This window comes from Neodiprion virginianus, chromosome 1 (genome assembly GCF_021901495.1).
Source record: "Neodiprion virginianus isolate iyNeoVirg1 chromosome 1, iyNeoVirg1.1, whole genome shotgun sequence".
NCBI classification, from domain to species: domain Eukaryota; kingdom Metazoa; phylum Arthropoda; class Insecta; order Hymenoptera; family Diprionidae; genus Neodiprion; species Neodiprion virginianus.
Window position 1 is genome coordinate 9,837,856 of NC_060877.1, and position 18,743 is coordinate 9,856,598.

Below are 18,743 nucleotides of genomic sequence, written 5' to 3' on the forward strand. Positions count from 1 at the left end.
GTCGCTAGGAGAGAAATCAATGCGATTCAAGCACAACGTATCCGGGAAGTTATCGTCTCGGGAGCATTAGGGCAACCTTGTTGTGAAATCTCGAGATACGCTCCGTGAACGCGTGCAGTAACCGATGCCTGGGGCTGAAAAGCTCCGCCAGACGAATACAGGAGAGAAATGCTTATTGCCGCTTTGTCCCGGAAGTCTGGAAGTCCTGTCAGTGCGAAGTTTGTTCGAGTGAAAACGAACCCCTATTTAATTACGATTACTTACTCTGCAGCTGTAAACTCGTTATCCCTATAAGCGGATACTTACCTGTACGTTGGGGTTTAGTCTAACAAGTTTCGACGATGCAACCAGTGCTTCGAAACTTGGGGCCAAAGCAAGGTTTAAACCTAATATAACGTCGCATAATCCTGCGGTGGAACGAAGCATGATCATCCTGTTGGAGCAAACAATAAATTTTGAGCTCGCGTGCTTTTTGCGAGGTTGGAAACGGTGGCTGACGATAATTATTCCAATTGCCTGGATCAGCGAAAAAACGAGAATGCAACGAGCCTGTTTCACGTGCTCGGGTGAATTTTCAACAGTTGTAAAACTCAGGCGACGAGATACCTACGTGGGACAAATTGAGCGAAAAAAGAAGGGGACAAAAATGAAATAATCGATGTTAACTTCTTAGAGATTTGATTATTTTAATTATTCTCGTTCAATTTCTGTAGAAATACACGTCGCGATTGAACTGCACTTAGAGCTGAACCTGTTTTGTTTAACGATAAAAAAAAAATTCTCTCTACTCTGCAGTATTTTATTTTACTATTCATTGAACAAGCCTGCGCATAAAAAAAGCTTTCATCTCGAACTCGTATGAAACAACAAAAGAATGCACAAATCATCTCAGATTTGACATATTACTTGCTGTGTAGCTTATAGCAAATTAATTTTATCTGATTGAGAGGTGATTTTCTGTCGTTTTACCATCATGGCAACAGTATAACTTGTTACAATATCATGCCTTTCACTGGCTGTCTTTAGAAGTTCCGCGTAAATGCGTTCAATGCTCTGCAGATTTTTTTTATGGCCTCAAAAATCAGACTCAAGTTTATCCTGCTCGTAAAAACTCTCTGTATATAAAGGTTTTGCGAAAATTTGTTTGTTGTTAGCACTCTACGTAAATATTATGAGCTTAGAAAAATTCTTTGACTATTTTTGGCTATCCGTTATTACGATATGCATCACAAACAATCACAGTATCATTTCCATATCGATTTTATCACACGGGGTGTGAATCCATTCGTAAAGTTAGCTTACACGAGTATTTCTTGCTTCACTCAGTTACACAAGTTATACAAAATGTCGTAAAGCGTGACGCGGTGGAAAGTTTTGCGACGGAAGTTCACGTAGCACAATATCATCGCGAATATTTAAACGCAGTGAAATAGCGTAAATAATGTTTTCGTATATTCAATCAACATCATTTTTGAACAGAGAAAACATCTGGTGAACTTTTGGAATGTATGTAGTCAAAAGAACGATTCGCTTCAAGATAATCGTTCAGCTAAATCTGACAAATTGCCTTAAACCCAACAAATACGAATCATAATTATCACAACCATCGACTTTGCGAAGCGAATGACGACTCATTGTCAGAAAGCAAGAAAACACTCGATTCGTCACGTTTAGTTTTTTCAAAAGTACACAAGTTGTCCAGACAAATATATTCTCAGTCCGTGTATAATTACAGATATTCCGAAAGGGTTGTCAACCCCTATTTCCCCTCGTCCCTCAAGCTCAATTGTTCGGTAATTCTTGTCGTGGTCATCGGGTTCTGAATAGCAATTCCACGTTTCAGGTCTGTTGCCTCAGCAAATTTATGACTATCTTTATTCACTTTTCAATTCGCGACAGTCTACCTTGTCGGACAATGTGTACTCAGGATTCGACACGCATAACAATACTCGAGTGCACTCCGTGTGTCGGTTGAGTCTAATTGCGCAAGTCGTTGAGGATCGAAGAGTGGTTAGGTATGTAACGTGGATTGGAGTAAACTTTCTCAATTTGTATGAACCACGTCACTACTTGGCGGACCTACACTGAGAAAAATTTTATTTGTTACAGTAACTAGAAAAATTGAGTAAAACAGGTATCGTTAAAAAAACTGTTTGAATATTGTTGGAATTATGAAAAACGAGGTACGCGTAAGCATTTTGCGCTATTGTCGATCCTTTTTTGGTGATTGCAACGTAAAATCAGTTTGTGAGGTTTACTCTACTTTTTTAGTTAAACAAGGCTTTAACGTCAATTTATTGTTGCACAAGCATTAAATTTTCGCAACTGTTACAAGAAAATATAGCAACAGTGATCGTAATGAGAAGGAATAGTAACGGATACTAGACTTTCCGGTAACAGCTAGAAAACTAATTTTCATTTTGTACTGAGAACTGTATTTTTCGATTTTGGTAAAAAATGAAAATAGTTAAAGAGTGAGCGGTAACCGCAACTAAAACTTTTTCTCAGTGTACACACAAATACGTTGGATCAGTTATAACCATGTAATTTGCGTTCAGTCGTGAAAAAAAGGAACAATTCACGGTTCATTTATTCACTGCAATTATCGTATAGTTCAGCATCTGAACTTTCGGAATTGTAGCTCCGGTTTAATAAAAGTCAGGGTCAAAATCCTACGAAACTTCTTCGAAATGAAATTTATTATGCGGAACCTCGCGTTGCTTTTGAAAAGAGTCTTTCGTCAGACTTTTTTGTTTTTTACTCCGGAGGAATGATTAATTTGTTATTTACTTTTCATTGATGTTCCTTTCAGTTATTACGGAACCCGCGTGGGTCTCGAGGAAATTTTTTTATTTCTTAAGCACCGATGTCGTAGTGAAGTCACGTGCTTATTCTAGTCTGTCGCGTGACGCTGAGCGAATGGGTCGGTGCGAGCTGACCTTAAACGATCAATTACCGAGTGTCGGTGAACTTGGTCTCCTAGTTCTGAAAAAGGAAACTTGCTCATGTTATGTTGTGCAAATTTTTTTTCACTCACCAGACATTCGGGAAGTGGGCGCGACTTTGAAACATCTGCGTACCTACCCTTGACCTTGCCGAATCAAAGTCCATGTGCTGGTGACGATCCGTTTCGATCGTGGGACGTTGAAAGCTTCCCCGGAACGATCAGCGTCGCAAAAAAAAACCGACGATGGAAGAGAATGGAGAAAGAAAAACGAGAAATATGTGAAATTGATCTAGAAATCGTGCATATATAATGGCGTGACGTCTAAATATCACAAGCAAATGATAACATTATAAATTTCAACACATATTTCAATATCATACATTTATATAAACAATAATCACTACCAACGCTTTTCATACTTCATCTGCTCCGCCATTCGTATCTAACAATTAAGGATTAGTAATTAATTGCATAGCTCGGATCGGTTCTCAGGAGTTTCCCCGCATTCGCAGTTCCTCTTCTTCACTCGTCGCGCGTCGCACGGAAAAGCATTGCGATTTTTTGGCTTGGCTTATCCGCTCTGCAATTTCTGTAATTTATATAGCCTGTAAAATTAAACGGATCTGAAACCGGCAACGCGGTTTTTTTTAGTAATAATAGCATAATAATAGCCATTTGTTTGATCTGAGAAAAATAAGACACCACGTATGCTGGGTTGCATTCGACAACTATACGCATTTCGTGATTGAATTATTGTACAGGTACCTCCGTTTGGTAAATTAGGTTTTTTACTGGGAAGAATATCGTATGTACTAGAAATTATTAAAGATAGAGGATTACAAAGTCGAGGGGAGAACGAATTTCGATTATCATGTGCCTTTCACATTTTCAACATCTGACTTGAAATCAAAATGATACGATACGACATGGATTACGATTACAGCGCCTTTTCAATTCATGCGTTCGCTTTGTCTGCGGTCTGGCAAACAGGGAGCGTAACACGCCTTGTCGTCGAGGACTTGGCTGGCTTTCTGTTTGGGATCGCAGGCTTTATCTTCTGGGCACTTTGCTTTTCATAATTTTTCGATCTGGGGGTCCAGGTTACCTCGAAAGCTTTTTTACGGATCGTGGACCTGCAGTTCGTGACATAACCAGGCTCCGTGTGAGCAATTTTGTCACTCCCCGGTTTGCAATTGAATCGTTTCGACGATCGTTCACGGTTGAAGAGTTGCGTTTATGTGAATCCCTTCCAACCGAGTTGAGGGAGTCCGATTCTTTGGAGGGCTAAAAATAGGATCTTTTTAATCACCTGTTAGCCGCTGAGAATGCGCGACGGGTTTGACCTTGCTTTTCCTTTTTGTCCAATGTATGTTCTAATTATTTACGACTTACTTTGAATTTTTAGTTACGTAGTTATTTTTATTTAATTTTATTTTTAGTTTTATCTTATGCAAAATGACCCAAGTCTCTATACTTTACCTTGCTTTCCTTTGCTTCTCTGTGCTTGTGTTTATTCTTTCCCAGTTTCTCTTGCTTTAAATGTTGTTAGTTTCTTTTAGATTGGTTTAAGGTTTCCAAGACTATCGAGGATATCAGTAAATACTGAAAGTGATACCGATGTTGATACTACTGGCGATCAGCCGAAAAGAAAGCAGCTGTTAAGCAGTGACTTCTCGCATTGTTAGTCACTTTTTTTAACGGAGTCACATTTTGTCACATTTTTTTTCACATTGAAATCACGTCCTCTGTTGTAATTGAATTTCGTGCGTAAAAAATTTGGTTGCTCAATTTTTTTCCCACGCGGTGTCCACTAAACAAGATTTTGTTTGTCAAGTATTACAGTATTTTTATTTTTTTGTTCCGCATCATAATCGTTCGCTTAAAAGAACAATAAATTCATAAATCAGAGTTATTACTCAATTTTTATTCATTTACCAAATATCGCGTGGGTACAGCGTTAAATTTTTGTAATAGGAAAACAGATGTGAAAAACATGGAAAACCCGTACATAGCGACATAATTGAAACATGGCTAATCCTGACGAGATAAATGAACCCTGGTCGTTTAATTACTGTGCAACAATGAATTCCGACCTGTCACTTTTGAGTCACATTTCTCAGTTTTTTGAAAGCTTTAAGCTCCGAATAAATTCCCTCTTTCAGCTCTGACGTCTGTGTCAGCATGGTGGGTACATCTGTATGCAGGGCAAGGATCGAGCGGGTACGTGGTGCAAAGCGCGATGCGATTCAACGTGAAATTCGATAGAAACGTTGATCAGAAGTTACGGGCCGTGTACCTATACATTACCGGCGGTATATAGAGGGTTGTATAATACGTGCAGGGGCGGGGGATCGCAGGGTGTGTTACGGTACAAGAAGAACGAACACCGCAGCGCTCGCTCGCAGTGAGGCGTAATGCCAAATTCTGATTACACCAACAGATTAGAGAGCTTTGGCGTTCTATATTGGACCGGGGGCTTAGACGAGGCCGCGTAACTTGCGCCAGCGCCGAGCTGGTTGAAGCGAATGCCTTAGGTGAGAAAACGGTCATAAATCACACTAAAGAACAGTGCCGGTGTCGGCCAGATGGGGCTGAACTTGCCTGCGGCGGTTGCGCTCATTTTACACCCTTCTATTTCGGCCGGACATTTTTATGTAACGAATTATCGCCCCGGGAGGGAGCTGAGACTTGAAAATTGTTCGCCGGCACGCGAAATCTTAGCAATTTGCATCGGTATACGACACTCGTTCTTCCTTTCTACCATTCGTTATCCTTGATATGAGAGGGTAATTATTTAAGCTGGCGTTGATATCGTGGTTATAAAAGTGCTTTGTTATATCTGCGGAATAGATCGTTTGAGAGTCGTCACGGAGCTTAACGATGATTGAATTAACCAAGCCTAAATCGTGGTAATCGTACTGACAACTTTGTGCACCTAGATGTATTCTAGGCGTATTTTACCGGGTATTAATTGCGACCACATGAAAATTTGAACGAAATGAAAGGGCCTAGCTGGGTTTGCCTGTGAAATATGCCTTTCAGCCGAATTGGAATTGCTTTACGCCGAACTTTCCCTTTTCGTAAGAAACCAACTTCGACCAAATATCAACTCTCTACCTTTACTTGGACACTGGAAATTGACGGGGGCGGGATTTGTCAGTTTTATCCGATTTCCACGTCATGTTGACTCCGGAAATTATGAACAAATTTGAGTTGTGAAATTTTTTTGGATTTTTTTACTGCAAAATCGTCCTGTTGAAAATGTCGATGTGTAACATTATTATTTTTATTTGGAGATTGAGTTTCGAAATATTTATAGATTGTTTTCCATTGCCTCGCAATATTTATAGAACAATGATGGAAAATTGTTTAAATGTTGAACTGCCCCGTATATTATCGATTTAAAACACGTATAGAAAAACTAAATAAAAAACAATCGATCACCGTACAATTATGCATCGTATCAGTCATTTACTCAACCTCCTTTGTTGTCGGCTAGCTTCTACTTTCCCCCAAGCGAGACTAATACTTTGTTGTGTTTGTGAAATATTTGCGAGTTGAGAAATGATTTACAAGGTATACAATACTTTTTCCTTCTTGCGCGAATCCAGTGGAGCTTCCTCTTCCCCGATTCAACTCAATAAACTTGAGAAACTCTCGAAGCGATACCGGGAACATTTCTGTTAACAAGCATGAGTGAAGCGGGTGGATTCCCTGACACGCGAGAGCCATTCGACCATGCTTGCGGATGGGGGTGCAGGTGATTCAGTCAATGTATACCCCAAGCCTCGTCGTGCGATGATGCGAGGAAAAATCATGATCAGAGTAAAAACATCCAACACCTATGTGGAATATGTTCGGCCAGGTCGTTAGGGTTTCTCATTGCACAATTTTTATAAGCGACTCTCTTTGCTTACTTGTTTTCAATTACACGTATATTTTATCTGTGGTCAGGATTTTCCAATGAAATTCTCTACCGTTAACTTTAAAGATCGGCTTACCTTATTCGGTTCACAAAAATAATTTACGGAAAGTCTAACTGATGCATATACGATCTTGTAGCATGTTACATTTGTGGATAACACAAAGCTGCTACGACTTTTTTATTTCCAATAATCATTAAAAATATTAGCCGTTATCTCGACTTGTTAGACATTTATTAAAAACTGGCGAGAAACACGTGAAAAATAAATTAATCGTGCAAATAAATCACCCATCGGACTATACATTGCGAATTTTATACGAACAACAAAAGCTTGCACTTGATAGACGTGTGCAAGTGGTGTAAGATTGGATTCATAGCGGTGAAGAAACTATCGTCGAACTCAAGCTGCTGTGCGTCCGCTTTGTCATCGTGAAATCTATTCCAAGCCAAGGAAATGACGCGGAAAGAATGAAACATGCGTTATCAGGAGAACATTTTACCCACTGGTTCTAGATTGTATATGTTACGTACTTGGTACGGTATATCGATTACCGACGACGCATAGAGTCTTGGACGTTGGCCGCCGGTCTCGTTTTAATTACCTATTTGTTTTTCTTCATTTTTTCAGGTTTAGAAAAGTTGGCACATAAAGACGGAGGGAATAAATGCTGATGCGTCAATAGCTGCCATAACGATGGGCGATGAATAAACGGTAGAGATGGCACCGACGGTCGGGTGACTCATGTTTGTCGTGCCGATTAGAGATAATCAAGTTCCTTGGGTGCTTCGCAAGTTGAAAGAAGAAGTAATCGCTCGTTTAACAAAGCCTTTAATTTGCAGCCGCGGCGCAGAGAATTGCTCGCTACCGTAATAAGATTTTGCGAGTTGCTGTAAGCCATTGGGTGGTTGTATCAAAATAGGTTTATTGATTCCCTGTACTTCAAACAATCGAAAAGGATTTAAAGGGGTCATCAATCACTGTTAATTTTTCCGTTTTACTCATTAATGTACTAAACTTGTAGAAAATTTTCGTTTGCACGATTAGCTCTTCATCTTAGGCTTAACGGAGAGTTCGAGAATTTACGATTCTTCTTACAAATATTACGCGCTTGCACTTTTGATACAAATATTTACGAAATTTTAACCCATTGTTTTTTTCATGTTGAAAATCATGCTACAGAATTGTACAATTGGGTAAAATTGGCTGATTTTTCAGCTATTACGGGTAGTTGGAACTAAGCGAGCTTAAGATATTCGAGACAGACGTGAGACGCTAAGATTTTCTTGTTAAATGAGAAATAGGCAAAGTTCCTACGGACCTCAGCAAATTGCGTCAAGTTAAATACGACCGAATTTAGTGTTGTAATTTAACTCCGAACAGCAGTGCCCAGCGACGCTGGTTGAGTGAGTAATGCTGAACGATAAAAGATAATGAAAGGGCACCAATTAAGAACAAGTTGGGGAATCGAGCGAGATAATCAGCGACAAAGGCTGAATGCTCCGTTAATCGCGTAAGAAAGAGGTCCGAAAAAGGGAAGGCCGTTTTATTTCCACCCTTGATCATGCCCTCTGGCTCATGTCAGACACGAAGATACTCGAATCGATTTGAGTGTTCGCTCGAACTTCCAAGTCTAGCTTATACTCCACTCCAACTGTGTTCAGACTCAATAATTATAACTAAATTGCTACCGATTCTAGAATTACAAACCATCATGAAACTTTGCAGTGCTTGGAAAATATTATTTAAGGTCTGCGAGTAAAAAATTCATTTTTCCAATACCTGCTTGGAAAGTTTGTTCTTCGAAGCCTGTGAGGCGTGCGTAAAGTATGCCATATTTCTAAACAGGGCTGTTGAACAATGTTTGCGCATGCGCGTAACTGAACTGCTCAATTTTATGCACTAGGGTTTTCTCTTAGTTGTTTAATATACAAATTGAGTTGTTTAATGTGAATTTCGAATGAACTTTTTTTGTATCTTCTACACAATTATAAACGGAACCACTGAAACTTGACGGTGTTCTTTGAAAGGCCTTGGATTACAATGAAATTTTCTTTTCATATTAATCTGAAAACGCTGCCCTATCGATTGATCCAATTTGATACTAGGCCCCGATTAGAAAAAAGTGTTAACGTGCGAGTGGCATTGTGATGCTTTTCACGATAAACCATGTCAAATTTCTCTGAAACTGGGTAGGGTTCCCACTAGAATTCCAGCAATTCCTGATGATTGATCAGAAACTCGAAAACCTAATCCGAAAAATTTCTGGGAAGTATGCATTTCCTGAGAAAGTTTTAAAGTTTAAAGAAAAAAACTGTACTTCATAACGTAAAATTGGATTCTTTCTTTTCCAATTATGACTTTGCTACTTTATGAAAGTTTTGTTTCCTGCGTAATTATCTTCACCAAATTTCGTTTACTTCATTACTCGTAGATTATTCCATATCGATGTAACGCGACAGCAGTATTTCAAAAATGCTTGCAGTATTGTTCGTAAGTATGGATTTTGATTCGTTTGATGCTGTATCTGACAAATTTTCGTTTCGTTCTGAACACTGAAGTTTATAGAACCCTTACACATATATGTATGCATAAAAGAGTAAAGTAACTTTCATTTTTCAAGACGAAACGAATATGTATATATATATCTTCTTGCAATGGCTATAAATTGAAACTTTATTTTTACACTTACTCAACAACGAAGTTCAACTTTTATAACGAGCCGCAATAAATTATACCCCCGTTCAGCTCCGTACGCACGCTATTTCGTGTTATGGTCCGCCATTTGGTTTCAGTAAGACTTATTTTTGTACGAAAAGAGTATTGCTGTTATTCTGTCTGCGAGTAACTTTTTTCATTGCGACGCGTAGGTACACAAGCAGGACCCACCTACACCCCCGCCTATGCCCTGCAGCCTCGACTTGAATATTTTACGAGCTTTATCTGCTAAAGTGCTCGACCGGTGTCTGAGAAGGCTGTCAAATACCTAGATCACCAAAATCCTAATTACTGTCACATCAACTCGTCACGGAAATGCAATTAACATCCAATAAGACCCGGGATCAGACAACGAAAATGGTTTGCTACAATGTTATCGCAAGTGGTGCCAGAGCAAATCCAATCGGGGCCTTAACAATTTTTGGGCCTACCCGAACAAATGCCCGCAAGCGAACTACGTGCGTGCGTATCCCGCACGCGGGTACACCGTAATCTCGGTAAATTGTGGTGGTAAGGAGAGAAGACCGTGTTATAGGTACATTGCATAGAGTAAAGTTTGTAGCGCTTGGCGGCAGTCGAAGTCGGTTGGCTGGTGGGGAGCATTTGAAACGCGCCGATGTGGAGGTGGCGGTGGCAGTGCCATGGTGGGGGTGGCTTCATACCCGGGGCAGAGAGACGGTGTCGGCGCGCGCGACTCTCCCAACCTCAGTGTTGTTCGGGACGCCATTGCGCAAGGTCGTTTCGCGGAGGTTTCAAAGCGTTCGGCATCCTCGACAGTCACTGGGTCGGTCCTCGACCTGGTCTCAGTCTGGTTCTTGATCCTCACCGCTATAGGCGGGATCTAACAAAATCCGAAATTACACCTTGTGAATCGCGAGACGAAAGAAGAGAGAGAGAGAGAGGCAAAGGCGCCGCCGAAAGCTCGACGATTGAATCGGTGAAAACGAGGTGGAACCAGATTCTCGTTGACCCAGTTAAATAGAGCGCAGTAAATCCCGCGGCCGGAATGAACCATTTGTGGTTTATAATATTTGACGAATAAAATGGGATAAGCGAAGATCTTGCATGAAATGAGCGCCATGTAACTTGGGCTCATCTTGAATCTTATCGCGATTCCATTTGCAACTTATTTCGTTTCCTTTTTTTTTTTTATAAATCATTTACCGGTGTTAAAATCCGGGCGTTATGAAGACCGTTGGTGTGAGTTAAAGTGGTGTTTTCGCGCGTTTAATATCACGGCGTAATCATAGATTGGCACGGTAATCTTGAGGGTAAGATGAGCCCGACCTCCCAGGGCGCCCTGGAGGTGGAACGTTACATCGGAAGCTGTTTGATATCGTCTAGTGCTCGACCTGCCCTTCACAAGAGTGTCAAGAAGCAGCAGGAACAAATTTGTCGAGGCAAACCTCGCTACTCCCAACAAACGTTCGGCTCATCAAACCCCACCGATCAGTCTCAGGTCCAGTATTCTCCCCAGGGTGGCTGGGCCGGCACTCCCCTCATATCTATGACAACTTCTCCCCGGAGGAATAACCACCGCTTGTCACCCACCCTCCCCCAACAACAACAACAACAACAACAGCAACAACAACAACAACAGCAACAACAACAACTACAACAACAACAACAACAACAACAGCAGCAGCAGCAGCAGCAGCAGCAGCAGCAGCAGCAGCAGCAGCAGCAACAGCAGCAGCAACAATTAATCAGTGAGACTGACCAAGGAAACCCGCATCAACGAAACCCACTTTCACGACTCGCTATTCATACTCAAGGGGCCCCGCTAATTTTGTCGGGTCGATTCAACGCCTGGGGAAAATTACACAACGGTAACGTTGGGACAATTAATAATAACAACGGCAACAACAACAACAGCAACAACAGCAACAGCAACAACAACAACTGCAGCAGCAACAACAACGTCGCAGGGAGCAACACGAATTTTGGGAACGGATCGCGATGCGCACCGCCGCGTTTTCAGCGTAGCGGAGACCCGTTGAAGAAGGCGGGTAATTTGAGTCAAGGGTCATCCGGTAAGGAGATGAACGGAGGAAACGTGGCGAATATAGACTCGCTGAGTATCGCGAGCGACGAGAGTTCGGGATCGAACAATTCGGAGAACAGTTTGCCGAGGATAATAAAGCCGAGGAAGCGTAGAAAGAAGGATCGGAAACCACCGAACGTGACGACGGAGATTTCGAAATCCGAGGAGCTCCCAGCTGGGGGCGTCTCCGAGACGTCTAGCATAGTCACGCTCAAGCCCTACGTGCCCGTCTGCTACGAGAGATTCGAATCCCACCGGACGCCGCCGCCTGGTGGTAATCGTCGGCCGCCGTCGAGCAGAGAAAGTTACTCTTCCGGGCGGCCCCATTCGAATCAGGAGATCGTTGACACGAGGCAACGATACCACCGGCACCACGTCAAGGTTCTCGACAACAACCGAAACGTCCTCGCCGTCCCGTCCGGTCGCGTTCAGCAACCCGGCGGCGAGGCGAGGTTCTACAGGAACACGGGTCACCAGTTCGTCCACGTGGTTGACGGGGTCAACGAGGTTACGGGGTGCAAGGAGGGTGTCTTTGACGGGCCGGGATCGTGCCAGTGCCGCTACTGCGATCCCTCGGGTCTGATCTGGGACGTCGACCAGAACGGATACTCGCCGTACTTGACGCCGCCGCCGCCGACAGACTACAACAGTCCTCACTTCTCCTCCGTGCCGTTGTTCTTGTCGCAGGGGATCAACGGGCAGGTGGAAAAAGCGCACGAGTATCCCGAGGAGTCGGCTTCGATATCGACGTTCTACCACGAGCGAGAGAACGCCGCGTTGAGGAGAAGCTGGAGCGATCCGACAAGTTTCTTCAGCGACGAGATAACCCCAAATCGAAGTGTCGGGGTCATCGGTGACAGGGCACCTCCTGCTGAGACGAGTCGGACGAAACACGCGACTTCTTGGAGGGGCTGGAGCACCGGGAACGCCGCTCCGTCTCCCGGGACGTCCCAGGGACTCGAGGTGTCGACTGAGATTGTGACCTCGCTGAATGGTCATCGCGATATCGAGATCAAGTTCTACTCCTCGTCTCCCCCTACGGCTGTCCCCGATGACTGCAAATCGGGGTTCACCTTCCCGGACGAGGATCTGAGCGACATTTGGAGCTACCACGAGTCCAAGCTGCAGCAGGACTTCCGCACGCTCCTACAGGCCGAGGAGTGAGTGATCAGTGGTGGACTCAGTTAGTGAGTGATGATCGTGATCGAAGCGATTGACGAGAGTTTTTTGCCTCGTGCAAGCCCCTCGCCGTTCGGGTGAACCACAAAAAAGTTCGTTGCGTCGTTTTATCACCGTGTCCGAACTGTCCTATTGCGTTATCGTCTACGTCGCGCGATTACGACGTCGGGCGATGATTGAAATGAATAATCCACAAAACGACTGCGGGAACGTAAAAGCGGGAGAAAACAAAAAAGAAAAAGTTGAGGTGCGGAGAAAGAGAGAGAGACGGAACTCGTAACGGTGCGAGTACGTGAGCTGATTACAAACGAGTCACGTATCTCGTTTACGTCGAGTACCTACCTGCCAGTCTGCCTACGTACTCCCTGATTACGTACACCGGGACGAAGAAGAGTGTGCGATAGTAACGTAACGTATGCACGATACCGTAAATAGCAAAGTGCGACGAGCTATACTATCCTCTAGCTTACGATCCTCCTCATTGTTGTTTTTCATGCTGAAACAGCAACATGTGTGAGATTACCGACCCAATGAGCCCCACTGCTTGTGTGCACTGACTATAAGCCGGCAGCGTATGTATCCACCTCTTCAGGTCGGTCGGTCAGTCAGTCGTTGAAGAAGCGGAGGCGAGAGATGGAAGTGAAGGGAAAGGAAAGGAAACGAGTCCCACTTGTCGTGCTAATGACCGATGTGTCAGCCACGTCGCGAGATGCGATATGCAGGCATGGAATCACTCATTGTTTTTCTTAGCAAGGAGATGAGAGACAAAAAAAGAGAAAACAATGAACGTCTAATTTACAGAATAGACCAGGACAAAGAACTTGTTCTCGTCACTTACTCCGAATTGTATTTGATTCGGTTGCTTCCCAAACGACCGTCCATAAAACAAGTATTTGCCTGTGTACCGCATTCGGAGTCTCCAATATCATGCGGTGATGATCAATGGGACACCTTTACGCACCGCGCGATCGGAAGGGAAGAAGATGGAAAGCGGCTTTTCTGGGAACGTAACCCGTACGTGCCGTGCTTGTGTAAATCGCGAGTCGAAATTTTATTTCAGTGCGTGTATTACGTTTAGTTGAGAACAAAGAGAAATTACGGATAATGCATCCGTTATTCGGGACGTATCAACACCTCTTGATACTAACTAAGTGATCTCGTTGATCGTTCGACAATGTCTATATGTGCATAAAAGAAAGGAAAAAAAAATGTCGAATAACTAAAAGATAAAACGCTAACGAAACATTATGTAGATCTGTATATGTATGCTGTGTGATTGCGCGTGAGTATGTCTCTGCCTGTCTGCCTCTGTGTGCAAGGGTGGGAGGGCTTGTGAGGAACAAGGGGGCAGAGGGGTCGACGCGGTGTTTGGGTAAGGATAATGGTTTTACGTGTGGGTTATAAATGGGTTTGCCTTCGTTCACGGCGAAAGGACTTGTGGAAACGCCGGAGGAAGCCATCTCGTCGACTAACTTGCTGTATCGTAGAAACTGAGAACGACCCTGTTCCAGCTTTGCTCGGTGTTACCCAACTTTCAAGCCTTCCGCATGTGTCATTGATCCGCCTATTCTCACCGCTCTTTAATTCTGCGTCACGATTGCGATTATTTTTTCATTCATAATCTATTTCTCGTCGTTTCCACGAATACAGTCTTGAGCGAATGTATCCACGTTTAAGACCGTATCCAGCAATCTCTGGGAAACCGAACGAAATTTCATCTCGCGTCGTTGATCTTGTCGTTATAGGGAGTTTCTCTCTTTTCTTACCATCACCGCCCCTCGATCGAAACCCACCGATCTCTTGTTACGCTATTTATTCCAGTTCATTAATTCTTATAGCGTCATTGACATTTTTATAAGCCGATGGTCTTTTTGGTTGCGTCTTTACGCCACTGAACGCTACCCTGGAGTCCTGTTGCGTTTCATTCGCTTCATATCCTTCGACCTGAACCATTTCTCATTTTTTGGTTATTGGTGAAGTATTCACTCTATCTTGCAATCCCAACAACATCTGCTATCGTACCAGCGTATCTCGAGGCGAACAACATGTCACGGGTGAAACGACGACGTTTCCTAAAACGAGCCAAGCAACGAGCCATTCGTCACAAGTTACAGTAACAAAATATGTGAATTTTGAACTTATTACATGAAATCCAAATTGATACTCTCGTACGCTTCGCGCCCTGATTTGTATCCAAATTGTTCACCTCGTTCGCAGTGACCCGTGCTCTGTACTAAATCTGTGCGCTACTTACTTCATAGACGAATAATTGAATCACCCGTTCGGTCGATTTCCACCCCGGCATAATTATCCGCCACACCACCTCTCGGTTGGAATCGGATTTCATCGGCCTGCAATCACGACCACATATCGCTCCTAGTCTAAACTGTACCGCTAATTAACGTCATTTACCGACCGAGTCTGCAGCATCAAGTTGATTGTGTATTGCGGATAACAAGTATTTATTTAGCGCATAACGTACGCGAGTGTGGATTTAGCGTTGGTGCGAATGTGTCGCGAATGAACTCCTGCGGATCAACATAGCTTTTGCATACGAATGCATGTACGAACTTCGTTATGTAACAAGGTTTGAGATTGGATTATCAAAAAGGTGCGGAAGAACGTGTCGCTTGAATTCTCGGCGATTTGTGAACAGCGACTGTGGATGTAGTGGATGTAAAGCGTCAGGCTATATCCATTTACGTGTACGTGTGGCAATGAGTGAAATATTTGAACCGGTATGTGTTAAGGAATGTTGAAATAGCCTAAATCGTAAAAATTTGTGTATAGAGAAGACATGTGTCTGCAATCTCTATTCGTTGTACCGAAAATCATGTTACTAACGTTAAGCATGTATAGAGGTTAAGTGAAATATGTATATGTACGGACAGCGATGCCCGTTTATGAATTCATATATTTATTAGAATATACGTGTGTGTTTATATAGGGTAGATTCATTTCCCGTATGTTGAATAATTCCACCAACGCAATGATCGCATTTTTAACTTGGCCTTGGATCTCATTTATCAGCTCGGGCGAGAGTGACGAGAGAATTTTCTTTCAAACCTGGAACATTTTGTCCAATCGATACTGCGGAATGAATACTTCAAGCTGCTCTCGTCCCAGTTATTATTATGTATTATATATTTGCTAAGAGAGGCCTGGGCGTCTGCTTCAAAATACGGATAATCCTTTCGAAAACTCAGCTACCTCCGCTGATATCAATCCTTATTTCGTGCGTCGGACAGTCACTTTTATATTTTTCACTTCCCATTCATATATTGTACCTCATGCTTCTGAATAAGTGAGCTCACGTAACGTCTGCACTTTCACTCTCTTTGGTTAAGTATACGATGTCTTCTCTGAAGCGAAACCTCGCGCTGGCCGATGCGATGGTGTAGCAAAATACGATTATGGTAACTGGAGTTTTGAAGCGGAAAGTCTGGGGCTCGACGAGTCACGTAGTAACGGACCCCGGACGAATTCGGACTGCGACGTTGAACACCCGACTTCGACGATGGTCCAACAATGCCAATTTGTATCTGCGATCTAGAAACACGCGTTCCACGTTTTGTCACGTACTCTCGCGACCGAGAGAGAGAGAGATAGACTGCCACCTGCTGTTGGTGAAATTATTCGTTACTGTTTTACATTCGTGTTTTCTACTTACTTTACCGTCTAGATCCTTCTCTCAGCCAGTATAAAATGAAATACACTGAAATAAAGAAAAGATAAATCTATACAACTTCAACGGGCTTTTTTCATATGCGTTTCTTTATTAACCTGTCTTTACCCATTCCACACGAACACCTTTCATAAACGATTCATCCAACTTTGCCTCGAAGTGATTTAATTTATCAGCATCAAGCTCAACGTTACCTTGGCTCCGATCAAACGTCGCACCGTTAACTGATTGAGTAGTCAGTATGTTTTTAAATTTTCAGATACCACTGACAACCTAGCCTGTACTTTACTAATGCCTCTGCGGTAATTAAGGACTATTTGAATACTTTTACACAGCCATAGCTGTGCTTAGATTTGAATATTGAGTCTATGTTACAAAATATCGTTCTTTCCATAATATTGAAAATGATCTTTGGTAACTTACTGCAACATTTTTTTTTTTTTTCCTTTCTTGCAACCAGATATAAATTTAACACGATGCGAAAAGATCAACGAAATAAGTTTGGAACATATTTTAAACCAGAAGGCAAATAGGAGTTACGAAAAAGTTTACTTGAAACTTTCAGTCATAAAGTAGCCGTTAAATCATCTACTTCTTTATGTTAGTCGGGATATTGGGCTCAATAAATTGGCTCGATTATGCTGACCTGATTACTAAATTGGAAAGCGGTGCAATAATACTTATATGCACCCGATGTTCATTCGCTTTCGTTTATTACCTGGCCATTTTGTTAAAATCACCATATTTACAGAATTTCAAAATTTACAGCTGTTACTGTGAAATTCGGCACCGTTGCGTTAAAATCGAGACTGGCTTGTCGTTACAAAAATTTTTACGTAATCAATTAGTGAGTTTGTATTTTTAGTCAGTGAAAACTAATAATTATGTATGTATCCATATCAGATTGTTCAGCTTTCCGAAACTGCAGGGGTATTAGTAGTATGATCAATACATGCATAAATTTTACCTGAACTGATTTTAAGCGTTGCATGTGAAAGTTGCGCGTGTGTTGGTGCAGGCGGTGACCACGTGGCTTGGTAAAGCCGATTTCAAGAGAGATTTACGGTATAAACAACATTTGCAGATCAAATTCGTGGTTACTTCCATCATTTGATCCAATAAAATCATAGAACCTTAATTTAACTTGAAAACTGAGTAAAACGCGCTGTGTATTTTGTATATTCTCTTGTGATGTCAGGTTGTTGATCTGTTACTTGTACCCGTATATTGCAGTAATGCAACCTGCAGGCTAACGAGCCCTGCCGATTAGTGTATCAAGCGATGATAACTGTGTAAGTAGAGCCTCGTTTGATACTTAAAACGTTGGTTTCACCTGCGTGCCATGTTTATACACGCATGTGACTGGAATGGATATGCGCGCGTACTTGCGACAAGAGGTAACATCGGGGATCGTTTTCTACCTCTGAACAAAGCACCAGACGCGTTCTGGGAACTTCCTGCTGAAAACTATCACAAAAGCTTCACAGTCATAGAATTTGTTCTGTTCAACAAGCGAGGAGCTGATAATTCAAAGAAATTATGCTCGAATCGTTTCCCAGGTTTTTATGCTCGTGTACACAGCTGACTCGCGGCCATTCTATTTTTAATTTCAAGTCTCCACTCTTACCCGGGATGTAGAAACAGCAGGCGATTGTCACTCGTTGTCAGCTTGGCTGCAAAATAATTTTAATACGCTCGTCTTTGGCTGTCTACCTTCTTCTTTGATTTTTCAACTCATAATTGCGAGTTCCTGACGGAATTACATTCGAGGATTGAAATTACTCCGTAACCGTACGGCTGCTTTTATATTTTGGTAAAAATCTTAGACCCGAGATGCTACGAAATGAAATACGTAACAGTCGTTGACGTTTCAAAACGACAACGCCCGAAGAAAAGCTGCTATTCAAGTGTACATGAGTAGAAAAATACTGCTTTCGCACCTGAAGCTCTGAAGGATCGTTGCGAATTCTTCTCGAGTCACAGAAACATCTTTTATGTAGTTAAATGAGATGAATCGTTTTTGAGTTTTTTAACTTGCCAAGAAGATACACGAAACGGTTATTGTTAATCTTGTGGTTACTCAGAACTATTCAACAGTACGACACGTGAATTACAGATATAGCTAATTCCTTGTAGACATCTTTTAGTGATATTCATCACTGGCACATCATATGTGCGTGTGTTGAACATCTCATCCAGTATTGGTACCTGAATCCATGTTTGCCTGAATATGACTTTTCCCATACA

The 18,743-nt window shown here is 42.4% G+C and overlaps 2 protein-coding genes across 4 annotated transcripts in view; both read left to right on the forward strand.

The window, feature by feature from the left end:
• LOC124310326 (CCR4-NOT transcription complex subunit 6-like) overlaps window positions 1-18,743 on the forward strand; it is a 482,747-nt gene that overhangs the window by 60,229 nt on the left and 403,775 nt on the right. The window lies entirely within an intron of this gene.
• LOC124310325 (transcription factor mef2A-like) lies at window positions 10,274-16,562 on the forward strand. Its single transcript, XM_046774136.1, has one exon. The coding sequence runs from the start codon at window positions 10,865-10,867 to the stop codon at window positions 12,794-12,796; it is 1,932 nt and encodes a 643-aa protein (XP_046630092.1). The 5' UTR covers window positions 10,274-10,864; the 3' UTR covers window positions 12,797-16,562.